Consider the following 14642-nt stretch of genomic DNA (forward strand, 5'->3'; position numbering starts at 1 on the left):
ATAGAACCAGACCCTTGGTTCCCAGGTCACAGTTCTTGCCCTAAGCTGATCAGCCTTCCTGGGCATACAAAGACTTGCCTACCATACTTAGCAGAACCAGAAGTACCAGTTTTGTCATAAAGCTAGTCTTGAACATATTGTACCTTTTGTTTTTAATGTAAAGAAACTTAAAGCCTATCAAAATAACCTTCAGGGTGCTTTTGACAGAGCCCTCGGGCTTATTTTTCATTATTTCAGAAGTAAAAACACCACTTTTAATGAGGGTCTATTCTGTGTTACAGATTGCAACAGAGGCAATAGAAAATATTAGGACAGTTGTGTCTTTGACCCAGGAAAGAAAATTTGAATCAATGTATGTTGAAAAATTGTACGGACCTTACAGGTAATGAACCATATGATTCCTGCTAAGAACCTAGTGCTTTCCTAAGGCTGAATTATTATTCCAAAAAGATAATAAAAGCTCTGCTGCTCCAAACAATGATATGACTATAAGGGTGACTGTTTTTCAATAATTCTATCACTGAAAATAAGTAACTTTTTGATATGACTGGGACGCAGAATTATATTTTTTACATCTTATGCAAATAATAAGAATAGGTCTCCAAGAGGTAAAAGACATAAAGAATTGCACAGTCGTTGGTCATCAGTGCAGGCAACAGAAATAACCTATCTGGGTGACTCAGGACAAACATTCTTTTAAGGAATTGCTCAAATCTTCCTTTGCAGTGTGTAGACTGAACCAAAAGTGAGACTTGCTATTGGGTATGTTCCAGAGGAAAGTATTTCATTTGTTCTCTGAATGAGGACCAGATCCAACCTACTCTGAAGATAAAGAAACACAGCCTATTTCAGTGGTTTATAGTTGAGCAATTCAAGAAACTCCTAATGGCACCATTTGCCACTCATTTCCACTGCAGCCTGATTTTATAAATGAGTATGTTTTAACACAAAGTTGAACACAACTTAGATTACAATTTTGCAGACTGGAACAGTAGTTCTGAACACTTGCCAATTTGAACAGATATCTTCAAAAGTCTGAATTTATGCCATCTCCTCAGTTATGCACACGTCATATGACACTAAAGAACATGCAGCTACATCTTTGTGTCCATTTGATGTTGGACATATAAACATGTATGCACCATTAATGATAACCTATTTTGAACTTCAAGGAGGGTTAAGGAAGAATAGAAAGCTGAAGCTAATTATGAACTTGGTTATAATTTAAAGATTTAATAGCATCACAAATTGCTCAGTTAAGTTTTGTAACACCATGTTCACAGCACGTAAGTTAAACCATCCAAATTAGTAATACTTTGAATTTTTCCTTTTGCCAAAAATGCCCTCATATTTGAGAGTAACTCAATTATAGTTCTTTTGGAGGATTCAGAAGCCAATAAAGTATAGCATGAGGTCAAATTAGAAACTGTACAAAATAAATTATATACAGGGGCTGGCAGGATCTAGCTTGGGAAAGGACTTCTGGTGTATATCTATGTAAACTTGAGGGACTCAACTTTTGTGAATCTGAAACATGAATTTTAACCTAACAGAGTACAACTAGTTACAGGAAACAACATAGTAGTAGTAAATAACATTCAGATAATTCAAACTTAAATTCAGATCCTGATGTTTTAGGCATTTTTGAAACAACAGCTATGCTTACATAATAGGAGTTGAACATTGCAGTCATCAGATATTAATATGTAATAACAGTTATCATTTGAGGAACCACTATGAACTAGGCACCGAGCTAGACATTTATATGGTTTTTAATTGTCAAAACAATTCTGCATTACAGTGATTATTTCCATTGTATAAATGTTTAGAGAAGTTATCATTTACTCAAACTAATATAACTGGAGGTGGAACTTAAACCCGGTTGGCCAGACTTAGAAGCCGTGCTCTTTCCACTACACAGCGCTAACGGAGGCTGAAGAGATGGTTACGAGTATACTGATTTGCTTTTCAGGAATTCTGTGCAGAAGGCACACATCTATGGAATTACTTTTAGTATTTCACAAGCATTTATGTATTTTTCCTATGCCGGTTGTTTTCGATTTGGTGCGTATCTCATTGTGAATGGACATATGCGCTTCAGAGATGTTATTCTGTAAGTAGTTTTAAAAATATTAAGATTATTCTATAGTAAGGTTTTAGTAGGTTTATGCAAAAGTTTAGAGTAGGAAAAAAACGACTCCTGTGTCCAGAGATGAAGTCAGGGATTTAAATTTACCACAGTTTCCATCCTGGCAGGCACAGAGATCTGATCTTGTTAATACTCCAAGTGCAGTTTCATTTTGTGGACTACAATAAAGCTTATGAAAATGATCAGAAAGCACAGTTTAGTTGCACATATAACCCTGATGCAAATTTTCTCATTATGGAATATAGGCAGAAAAAAATCATAATTAGAAAGTTGCTGGTGACCATGGACTCAAAACAGGGTTATATAGCTTACTATTATCTACAACCAAAACATGGCCTGGAAAATGAGATGGGAATACTTGATGGAAGTCTGGCAAAGGCACTCTCTCCGTAACCAGGCCTGAGATGAGATGGCCCTGCCAACATTTGCCTCTCGGCTTCTCCTTTTTCCTTGGTTTCCAAGGCAAACTACTGGTCTGTTTGATGCCTTCTTTTCATAATGTGCTCAGTACATTCCATTAGGCTGCAATCTAGGCTTGAAAGAGGGAAGCCACTCTTTTTAAGATCATTTAGTATGTTTCTGCTCTGGTGGGATGATTTTAAAGCAGTGGTGAACGGTCATTTTTGAAACAGGGTCAAGACAAAAAAGCAAAAATGTATAAGAGTTAGTATTTTTTTTTTCATCCAAAATTAAAATTACCATGAAAAAATGTATCTGTATAATCTTTGTATCAGGATCCCAACAGGAAACAAATGGCACAGCAAATGGGTTAATTGATGAGTTTGCTAAAGGGTCTATTTACAAAGGCCTGGGAAGTGTTAAGGTAAGCAGTACCCAAGAAGGAAGTTAACACCCCAGCAATACCCAGCTAGAAACTGCTACCACCCTAAGCCTAAAGGCAAGAGGAAGGAAAGGTTGCCGGAACTCAGCATAGGTGCTTTCTGTGGTCTTTGATGGAGGGACAGCAACTGCACAAGCAAGCTGACAGGAAAGAAGTCAAAGAAACACATACCCTGGCCTCACTCTTCCAGCCTCCCTATCCTCTGCTGTGCCTTCCATTGGCCAAACCCTGTGAAACCAGAGGACCAGAAAACCTTTTGATTCCGTTAATGACAGTTGGAATCCCCAGACATGGAGTAGGGAGACAGAAGGTAGAGATGGGTAAAAAGTGAGGAGTGATTTTGGGGGACAAATGGAACTAGCAGCTGGGGATTACAACTTAGAGTACAACTATTGTATAAAAAATATTGAGAACGTTTCTGAAAGTGAAAACCGTTGGAAAGTTACATTAATCCTGCTTCCTTTCTTTTTTAAAATCATTGAAATGTTAAATTATGGAAACCTAGAAGACAGCTTTTTACTCTTTCATGCTAAAACTAAATAACAGACAGTACAGGGAAGCTATGCAGCCACATGTGGGTTGTTCATCACTATTTTAAAACTTAGTTTTTGGCGACTAACCTTTTCATCATATTTAAAGGAAAGCCTTACTATACCTGTTATCCCAGCCCCTAGGTACTAAAAACCCATTTTTAATGTCTTAGCTTGAGAAGTTTGGGAGGTGAAAACTTAAAGTTCTCTATTATTACTAGAGAACTCCCACTCCTTTCTCTGGGATAGTGCTAGTATCAAAAGTAAATTATTTTGTGAAGTTGTAGATCTCAGGATCTTTAACCCTTCCTAAAAATTGTCATAATCAATATCCATCCTTTAAAGACCATATAATTAGAAAATAGAACTTTAGTTTAAGGTAACCTTTTTTTTCAGAGTGCTATCAATAGTTATTTTAACTTTTATTTTAGGTTCAGGGGTACATATGCAGGTCTGTTAATGCAGGCAAACTCATGTCGTGGGAGTTTGGTGGTCATCAAACCCAGGTACTAAGCATAATAACTGATAGCATAGTTAATTTAATTGTAAACAAAAAGCTATTTCTAGTAAAGGCTTATTTTCCCTAACAAAAATTCTTTACAGTGATGATGATTATCATTTGTGTGGTAGTATAGAAGAAACCACAAACTGGAAGTCAGTCAGGGCCGGAGCTTTATTAGAAAAAGCTTACTTGGAACTGATCAAGGCCCTTACACACTTTGTGCTTCAATTCCCTCAACTCTAAAAAGAGTATAACCAGCAACTAAAATTAGCTGAGCTCACAAATCAGATTCAGTTATAAGCCTCTTCTTGAAAGTAAAAACCTTTGGAAAGTCACAGTAGTCCTAAGAAATTAGGGGCTCCTATGCAAAGGGAAGTCAGAAAGCAAGTCGAGAAAAGGCAAGCCCTCACGAAGTGGATCTTGCCCCTCTCCTAGATTTATCTTGTTACTAGAATTTTATGGAAATGTATGTCAGGGAGAAAGGGGATGATTAAGGAGTAAAGAGGAAAAATATTGGTAAGCTCTATGCCTTTAGACTTTCAAACATCATGGAGTTAATTATATAATCTAATTTTTGAATTCCTCTCCTTTTGTCTAGGGTGTTTTCTGCAATTGTGTTTGGTGCAGTGGCTCTAGGACATGCCAGTTCATTTGCTCCAGACTATGCTAAAGCTAAGCTGTCTGCAGCCCACTTATTCATGCTGTTTGAAAGACAACCTTTGATTGACAACTACAGTGAAGAGGGGCTGAAGCCTGTAAGTTCTCTGATGCCTGATGATGCTTGATCAATTTTTCCCTAACACTTGCTGTCTGCTAGATTATAGCTACAGGATAAGTTTGTGATGATTACACCAACATGTGTTTAATTTAATTTGTAATATTTATATAGCTAATATTTGGGAAACTTGACTGGCATTTAAAAACTTTCTAGGTGGTTCAAGGATCCTGAAGTTTAGCACATCAAAATAAAAAAAGGAAAACCAGATATATTAGAACTGAATAGTTTCCACAAAAATTTAGTCATTTCTACATAAAGGTATAATTCTGCCATGTTAACGCAATTAGCAATTTGACTTTAGTCACTTTTTATAATGGTTAAGTATAATTGGTAAGAAGGCAGTTCATTCACAATGAGAGTAATAATCCTATGCTTTATTATCTACAAAGGTAACTTAAACTCACATCTGAGTGTTCTTTGTATGAAACAAGATGCTACACATTGTCATATACAAGCAGCTGTGCAGGTAAAGAGACTGGGACTTACACAGTCTTTCCAGGACTTTCCCAGGTATTTCATGTTCTGATAAAATTGCTGTGCCCAGTAAGTGAGATAAAGAAAGTGAACTTAAGAAACTGCCAGGGTTTGCCATCAGGGCTGTCCACTGAAACTTTAGGTAGAAACTGTTGCTAAATTTCCAAGTCTTTAGAGCCTTTTGGACACTGGCTTGATTCCAGCTTCAGAATCAGCAGTTGGGAAAGCTAAATCAATATCTTAAAGAAATCAGAAACTGAGTTAGATAACAACTCATGGTAATGACTTTTTGTCTAATCTCACCTCTACCTTTATCTCTCACCTTCATTTCACATCATAATAACTTGCTATCAATATTAACTGGCACCAGAACTATACCAAATATTAATTTTATGTTTCTCTACTACAGTCTTTGGTAAAGTTTCCTTGAAATAATATTTCTTATTCCGATAATTATCAGTCCAATTATAATAGCAACATTTAAACATTTATTCAGGATAAATTTGAAGGAAATATAACATTTAATGAAGTCGTGTTCAACTATCCCACCCGACCAAATGTGCCAGTGCTTCAGGGGCTGAGCCTGGAGGTGAAGAAAGGCCAGACATTGGCCCTGGTGGGCAGCAGTGGCTGTGGGAAGAGCACAGTGGTCCAGCTCCTGGAGCGGTTCTACGACCCCTTGGCGGGGACAGTGGTGAGCACATTTCCTTAGTAACTTGATTGAAGGCTATATTTTAATTGGTCCAACCAATATTGTCATAATGGAAAATATTGGACAAATGTAGACCCAGAATCCTGTTTGATACAATGACCACATTCTATAAACCCCAAACTGGCACCATATCCAAGAAATATATGGGGACAATAGGACAGAATGTCTGGAATTCAGTCTAGTTCAGAAAATACTGAATATAAAGTTAATTTTTACCCTGCCATGGACCTTTCCAGTCAGCCTTATTTTTCTAAGCAAACACTGACTTACTGGCTTATAAAGGTGAACCACAAACTCCTGCCCAAATTCAAAGTTGACTTCCAAAACAAGGTGCTACCTGCTTATTGCCTCCCTACTGCTTTCAGTTTTGCCACCTTTTCTTATCTTGAATTCTAGGCTCTTGAACTTTGACTTTGATCCTCAACCTCCAGCTCTTTCATATTTGGCTTTTGTCATTGATTTTCTAGCACGTAGCCCTCTGGCTCTCTTCCTTGAGTGAAGACCAACTCTTACCAATAATGCTTGTATCTGCCATAACCTTGGGACGGCACTCATGACCAAGCCCTGGAAGCCTGTTCCCATTAGACAGTCACCAAAGTGTTAAGCCTTGTTTGAGTTGTTTTATTAATAGTTGTTAAGCCTAAATCAGCCTTGTTAAGCCTAAATCGGCCTTGTTAAGCCTAATTTAGTTGTTTCTCTCTGGAAGTCTTATGTGTTGCTATTATAACTATTCTGCAGGTAACATAGGCAAACCAGTTCACCAAAACTCTGTAAATGTGAAGTGCTGATACTATGGTGGGAATTTTTTTCTTTATTGAGATCAACACTAGCTGGGCTTGTGTCTAGTCCTTTGCCTGTAACCTTTACCTTACAGAAGGCTGTATTTTCAAGTACATATTACAACACTTCCCTAGGAGCACCATGCCTCCTGCCTGTAGCAAGTAAAACAAAAACAAAACCATCACTGCCAGCAAAAATAATTCTCCCACAGACACTGCCCTTTGTAACTTGTCCATTTTCCATTGGATTCTTGTCCTTAGTGCTACCAGAGAGGTGGGGGAAAGTTAAGGCTAGTAGTTTTCAGGGAAAAGAGAGGTAGAGGTAGGACCAGAGTCAACCAACTTTTGGAATCTGGGGGCCATGCTTCTGATCAGCTTTTTCACTGGTGTGTGTGGGGGAGGGGAAAATCAAGTCAAGTTGAAGGGTTACGATTATTCTGGGGACAGCAGACCTGAGTGGGACACCTTGATGCAGGCTTCTTTAAGGCAGAGTAGGACACAGATGGCTGGAGGAGGGCAGACAAGGACAAAGCGAAGTGTGAAAAAAGAGGGTCAAATGTGCTACCATTTTGCCAGTTAGACCAAGATAGGGATGGCTTAATCACCATAAAAATCATCATGTTGGCCATGCTGGCCTCAATAGTATAAGTCTTGGAGGGTTGTTGTTTTGCAGCTGCTGATGCCCTCATGCAACAATCCTCCAAATGGACAATCTAGTAACTTTTTAGTTTTTTTCTTTTTTAAACCCTCCTTATAGTTTGTGGACTTTGGTTTTCAGCTTCTCGATGGTCAAGAAGCAAAGAAACTCAATGTCCAGTGGCTCAGAGCTCAACTCGGAATCGTGTCTCAGGAGCCCATCCTATTTGACTGCAGCATTGCCGAGAATATTGCCTATGGAGACAACAGCCGGGTTGTATCACAGGATGAAATTGTGAGTGCAGCCAAAGCTGCCAACATACATCCTTTCATCGAGACGTTACCCCATGTAAGTTAACGGGTAACTTCTTAGCTGGAATCAGAAGAGACTATTTTTTATCCCCCAAACAATTACCAAAGTTATGCCAACAAAATCTTGTAACAAAATATGTTGATTTACTAACATTAACAACTTGGACAAGGCACTTGACTTCAGGATACCAAGCTTCCTTATTTGTAAATGGGAATACATCATGCCTACCTCATACAAATGGAGTGAGAAGGTGAAAACCACCATACTTCAGGTTGCAGACTGGTGATTGAGGGCTGCATTTAGACTGCAGTCATGTTTGATTTAGACCTATGGTACTTTTAAAACAATTATAGTTTTTATTTTGAGATAATTATAGATTTACATGTAGTCGTAAGGAATACAGAGATCTTACGTACCCTTTACCTAGTTTCTGCCAATGACAATATCTTGCAAAACTGGTATACAGTGTCACAAGCAGGATACTGATATTGATACACTCCACCGATCTTATTCAGACTTACCTTGTAGACTTCCCTTGTTTTACTTGCATTCATTTGCATAAGGATTTAGTTCTGTGCAGCTGTATTGCAGATGTGGATTCATAGATCCACTAATTAAGATACAGAACACTGGTGTGGTGGCTCACACCTGTAATCCCAGCACTTTGGGAGGCCAAGGTGGGTGGATCACGAGGATAGGAGATCGAGACCATCCTGACCAACATGGTGAGACCCTGTCTCTACTAAAAACACAAAAATTAACCAGGCGTGCTGGCGGCTGCCTGTAGTTGCAGCTACTCAGGAGCCTGAGGCAGGAGAATTACTTGAACCTGAGTGACAGAGGTTGCAGTGAGCCGAGATTGCACCATTGCACTCCAGCCTGGGCAACAGAGTGAGACTCTGTCTCAAAAAAAAAAAAAAAAAAAAAAAAAAAGATACAGAACATTCCCATCTCCATAAAGATCCCTCATCTTGCCCTTTTAGAGCCATGCATACATCCCTTCCTCCCACCCTCACTCCTCCCAAACTCTGGCAAACACCAATCTGTTATCTGTTTGTATAATTTTATATCTTAAAAATGTTTTATAAAAATATATACAGTATGTAAACTTTTGGGATATCTTTAGTCATTCAGCTAATTCCCTGAAGTTGTGTGTATTCATAGGCATTGCTTTTTATTACTGAATAGTATTCCACAGTATGGAGGTACCACAGTTTAACCACTCACCTGTTGAAGGATAGCTGGGTTATTTCCTGTTTCTGGCTATTGCAAATAAAGCTGCTATAAATACTTGTATACAGGTTTCTGTATGAATTCAAGTTTTTATTTCTTTGGGATAAAGACCCAGGAGTGGAGTTGTAGAGCAGTATGGCAATTTCATGTTTAGTTTATAAGCCACTGCTCAACTCTCTTCCAGAGTGGCCATCCCATTTTACATTCCTACCAGCAATGTCTAAGTAATGCAGTTTCTCTGAATCTTTGCCAGCATTTACTGTTGTCATTAGTTTTTATTTTTACCATTCTGATAGGAGTGTAGTGATACATCACTGTGGCTTTAATATGCATTTCCCAAAGGCAAATGATGTTGAGCATAGTTTTTTATATGCTTATTTGCCATCTATATATCCTCTTTGGTGAAATGTCTCCATGTTGTTTGCCCATATTCTAATCGGATATTTTTCTTTTACTGCTGAGTTTTGGGAAGTTTTTTGTTTTTGTTTTTAACATATTGTAATTACTGTTGGATATGTAGTTTGTAAATGTTTTCTCCCAGTCTGTAGCTTGTTTATTCATCCTATAAGAGGATATTTTGCAGACCAAAAGTTTTACTTTTGATGAGGTCCAATTTATCAATTCTTCCTTGTATGGATTATGCTTTCAGTGTCAAGTCTAAGAACTCGTTGCCTAGCCCTAGGACCAAAATATTTTCTGCGTTTTTTTTCTAAAAGTTTCATAGCTTTACGTTTTAAATTTCAGTCCATGACCATTTTGAGTCCACTTTAAACATGTGTAGCCCCAGAAGGATGGCTTGAGGTCCCTAAAAGTGATGGTAGGGACAATTCATTTTATGGCATTCTTCCAGCATTCGAGGTTCCACTGGGTTACACTGACATAGAGCTTAATTATTTTTGCTTTTAGTTTCTGCTATAGTTAGAAATCACTCAGACCCACAAATAAAATTTTAAAAACCTTTCATTTTGGTTAGTCTTACCAACCTTTAATGCACAGGCATTGACCTGAATCAAATATTGGATTTGATTGTGAATAGAAAAATTTACAGCTTCAGCTCTGAATATGAGTGACCACTGGACTTTAGGAAATTAATTCACATGATATACATCACTGCATAAGCCCTGCAAACTGAACTGACTCAATTTACCTCTCTATTCATGTTCTTTCTCATCCTAGAATGTTATCTCAAAATCTAGCTCCCCAAACTTCTCTAAAAAGTTTCTTTCATTTATTTCCCCTTTTTTTCCTCCTTCCACCCTGTCTCCACAACAACTTCTATCTCCCTCTTCTGGTCTTTCATAGTGTGCTGTGTATACTACTACAGTCATGTGTTACATAACATTTCGGTCAATGACAGACTGCATATACCACAGTGGTTCCCATAAGATTATAATGGAGCTGAAAAATTCCTATTGCCTAGTGACGTAGCTATTATAATATCATAGTGCAACACAAAATTCATGTGTTTGTGGTGATGCTAGCATAACAAAGCCACTGCGATGCCAGTTGTATAAGAGTATAGCACATACTACTACGTACAGTGCATAATACTTGATAATGACAACAAATGACTTATTGGTTCATATATCTGTTATACTATTTGTTGTTAGAGTATACTCCTCCTATTTTAAAGAAAGTTAATTATAAGATAGCCTTAGGCAGGTCCTTCAGGAGGTATTCCATTAGGCAGGCATTACTATTATAGGAGATGATGGCAGCTCTGTGTGTATTATTGCTCCTGAAGGCCTTCCAGTGGGACAAAACATGGAGGTAGAAGACAGTGATATTGTATCTTAATCTTGCATAGACCTAGGCTAATGTATGTTTGTATCTTAGTTTATAACATAAAAGTGTGAAAAGTAAAAAATAAAAAATTAATTTTTTTGAGACATCTGCTCTGTTGCCTAGGCTGGAGTACAGTGGCATGATCATGGCTCACCGCAACCTCTGCCTCCTGGGCTCAAGTGATCCTCCCATGTCAGCCTCCAGAGTAGCTGGGACAGGTGCATGACACCACGCCCAGCTAATTTTTTGTATTTTTGGTAGAGATGGGGTTTCACCATGTTGCCCAGGCTGGTCTCGAACTCCTGACCTCAAGTGATTCACTTGCCTAAGCCTCCCAAAGTGCTGGATTATAGGCATGAACCAGTGTGCCTAGCCATAAAAAACTTTAGACTGAAAACTTATAGAATAAGGACATAAAGAAAGTATCTTTGCAAAACTGTACAATGTGTTTTTAAGCTAAGTGTTATTACAAAAGAGTCCAAAGGTTTGACAAATTTAAAAGTTCATGCCTGTAGTCTTAGCACTTTGGGAGGCTGAGATGAGAGGATTACTTGAGGCAAGCCCAGCCTGGGCAACATAGGGAGATCTAGTTTCTACAAAAACAAAAACAAAATTAGCCAGGCTTGGTGGCATACTCTTGTAGTCTCAGCTACTTGAGAGGGATTGCTTGAGCCCCAGAGTCCAAGGTTGCAGTGAGCTATGATCACACCACGGCACTCTGGCCTGGGTGAAAGAACAAAACCCGATCTCTAAAATAATAATAATAACTTAAAAATTTATAAAGTAAAAAAGTCGAAGTAAGCTAAGGTTAATTTATTGTTAAAAATTATAAAATTTAGTGTAGCCTAAGTGTACAGTGTTCATAAAGTCTACAGTAGTACACAGTAAGGCCTTCACATTCCACTCACCAGTCACTTACAGGCAACTTCCAGTCCTGCAAGCTCCATTCATGGTAAGTGCCCTATACAGGTGTACCATTTTTTAATTTTTATACTGTATTTTTACTGTTCCTTTTCTATGTTTAGATACACAAATACTTACCATTGTGTTACAACTGCCAGTATTCAGTACAGTTACATGCTGTATAGGTTTGTAGCCTAGGAGCAACTGGCCATACCACATTGCCTAAGTGTATATAGTATGTGATACCATCTAGGTTTGTGTAAATACTGTACAATGTTTGTACAACAATAACATTGTCTAATAATGCAGTTTTCAGAACATATCCCAGTCATTAAGCAATGCATCATTGTAATTCGGTCCTTACTTGACCTTACATTGAATGATTTATATGTATAGTTTTTCTCTGTAGATTATAAATTCCTTTAGGGCAGGAACAAAGCTGAATTCATTTTCATATTTTTCACAGTTCATAGCATAGCATGTGCTCAGTAAATATTTAAGGGAATAAATAAGTTTGAAAGAATACACTAGTATCTACATGGATCATATGAACATTTGAAATTTAAAAAAAGACTTTGAAAGTATTCGTATTTAACCTTTACAGGACTCCAGTGACATCAGATTAACTGGCATTATAACAGTAGGAACTCGAAAATTTGCTCAACTTTCTATTGTAGAATACCATTGAGAATTAAAGTCACTAGTTTTCTAGTTTGATTTTAAAAATAAACACTTTGTTAAGTTGAAATGTTATAGAAACTGTTGACTCTAAATGTTTTTCTTATAAATAGAACTGTCAACTGTTAAGCAACAGTTCATTCAACATCTTTATAACTTGGTTAACTTGCAGAAATATGAAACAAGAGTGGGAGATAAGGGGACTCAGCTCTCAGGAGGTCAAAAACAGAGGATTGCTATTGCCCGAGCCCTCATCAGACAACCTCAAATCCTCCTGTTGGATGAAGCTACATCGGCTCTGGATACTGAAAGTGAAAAGGTGTGTGTGGCCTCCCAACTTATGTCCTATTCAATTTATGAAATAGAAGGGATTTTGTTGTCAACCATGAAAAAAACACACACAAGCACAGTGGGGAAAGCATGGAACTTTAGATAGTGAGTTTTTTTTAATTTTTATTTTTTTGAGACAGGGTCTCGCTCTGTTGCCTACACTGTAGTGCAGTGGCACAATCTGTCTCAGTGCAACCTCTGCCTCCCGGGTTCAAGCAATTCTCTTGCCTCAGCCTCCCAAATAGCTGGGACTACAGGTACCCACTACTATGCCTGGCTAATTTTTGTATTTTTAGTAGAGGCAGGGTTTCATTATGTTGGCCAGGCTGGTCTCGAATCCTGACCTTGTGATCTGCCTGCCTCAGCCTCCCAAAGTGCTGGGATTACAGGCGTGAGCCACCTTGCCTGGCCGATAGTGGTTATTTTGAAGTAATGGAATACTTTATTCCAAATTTTCTAAAATGATTATATATTTTATAAACAAAGCATTTAAAAGAAAAAAGCTGCACAAATTACATTTTTAGCACATTAGGAATGAAAAACCGGAAAATACTCAAAAGGGAACTAGTTAAACAGAAGATTAGAAAATTTAAATACTTATGAATTTTTTTACAGCATGGAACCCATTTGTGTTATATTTAAAAAGCAGAACATAACTATGTAGAGTAAATGTTGATTATACAAAATACACATGCATAAAGTTCAAAGATTCTAAGAGATTAGAAATTAAAAGTTTATTAGAATGGTAACATTTTCAAATTTACTTGAATGTTAAAACTAATTTATACAATTTTTGTGATAAGGTGTCTGTCTGATTTATCAATAGGTTGTCCAAGAAGCCCTGGACAAAGCCAGAGAAGGCCGCACCTGCATTGTGATTGCTCACCGCCTGTCCACCATCCAGAATGCAGACTTAATAGTGGTGTTTCAGAATGGCAGAGTCAAGGAGCACGGCACACATCAGCAGCTGCTGGCACAGAAAGGCATCTATTTTTCAATGGTCAGTGTCCAGGTTGGGACACAGAACTTATGAACTTTTGCTACAGTATATTTTAAAAATAAATTCAAATTATTCTACAATTTTATCTGACTTGTAAAAGAAGTTTCCAGTTTGTCATCATAAAACATAGGTATATCTCATTCTAGATCAATTTAGAAGATCCAATTTGGGGTTTATTACGGCATTTGAAATTTGAGAGTTAGAAGCGACACCTGTCTTGAAGTATTAAAACAACAGGCTGGCTCTCCCTAAGTTATTAGAAACACCCAGAAAAAGAACAAACTTCAAGAAAAGTACAGGTGTAGAAATATAGAAGTCACAGACATAGGGAAATGGTCTTATGGTCCTGAATGGGTTGGGTAGACAGGATAGTTTGGGAATAATTTTCCCAAGTACAAAAGAAAAATAAATTGTTCAATAGCCTCATCTCTGTTGGTAATTTTCTAAATAATTCTATTATGGAATCAAAGATTTTTAAATGAATGAATTTCCAGCTTTATCATCCAAGACCAAGAGAAAATGAAATTGCCCCTATCTAGCTAACTCTGAAAGCACATATCAGTTCCATTAAGCAAGAAAGAGCCCTATCATTAAGTATTTCTTTAAAGTTTTAAACTCGTTAATTTAAAATGTACAATTATCAATATAATTTGAAACATCAAACATCAACGACACATGCTGAGTTTCTATAGCAACTGTGTTCTCTTTTATAAATATACTACTTTTCCCAGAAAATCCGTTTTTCCTACAAGGAAAGGTATGTTTAATGGAAAGCCAAAAATATTCTAGACAACCCCTGGAAGCTAACCACACTAAAATGTTTCCGTATTTTTCCCTTTGTTTTCTCCACAATTTTCTACAACAAATTAGTTCTTAGTGCCATATCAGGTTGTTAAATTCAGTAAATTATCCACAGTTCTTCTAACTGTAATAAACCATATTACCAAAGAATTTTTCAAATGTGACCACTGTGTGAGTGGATCAAATTTCAGATTAACC

At 37.4% G+C, this 14642-nt stretch overlaps 1 protein-coding gene across 5 annotated transcripts in view; it reads left to right on the forward strand.

Annotated features, from left to right (window-relative positions):
- ABCB4 (ATP binding cassette subfamily B member 4) overlaps window positions 1–14069 on the forward strand; it is a 70680-nt gene extending 56611 nt beyond the window's left edge. For 4 of the 5 annotated variants that reach the window (XM_073009153.1, XM_073009155.1, XM_073009156.1 and 1 more), the window contains 7 exons: window positions 282–382; window positions 1973–2113; window positions 4621–4777; window positions 5771–5968; window positions 7544–7750; window positions 12486–12632; window positions 13470–13728. In XM_073009153.1, the coding sequence (XP_072865254.1) occupies window positions 282–382; window positions 1973–2113; window positions 4621–4777; window positions 5771–5968; window positions 7544–7750; window positions 12486–12632; window positions 13470–13676 (1158 nt within the window). In that variant the 3' untranslated portion in view covers window positions 13677–13728. Of the gene's footprint in view, window positions 1–281; window positions 383–1972; window positions 2114–4620; window positions 4778–5770; window positions 5969–7543; window positions 7751–12485; window positions 12633–13469 lie in introns of all 5 variants that reach the window. The other variant, XM_007982301.3, reaches the window with a different exon arrangement.
- The last annotated feature ends 573 nt before the right edge of the window (window positions 14070–14642 follow it).

The sequence above is a fragment of the Chlorocebus sabaeus genome, chromosome 21, assembly GCF_047675955.1.
Source record: "Chlorocebus sabaeus isolate Y175 chromosome 21, mChlSab1.0.hap1, whole genome shotgun sequence".
Lineage (NCBI taxonomy): Eukaryota > Metazoa > Chordata > Mammalia > Primates > Cercopithecidae > Chlorocebus > Chlorocebus sabaeus.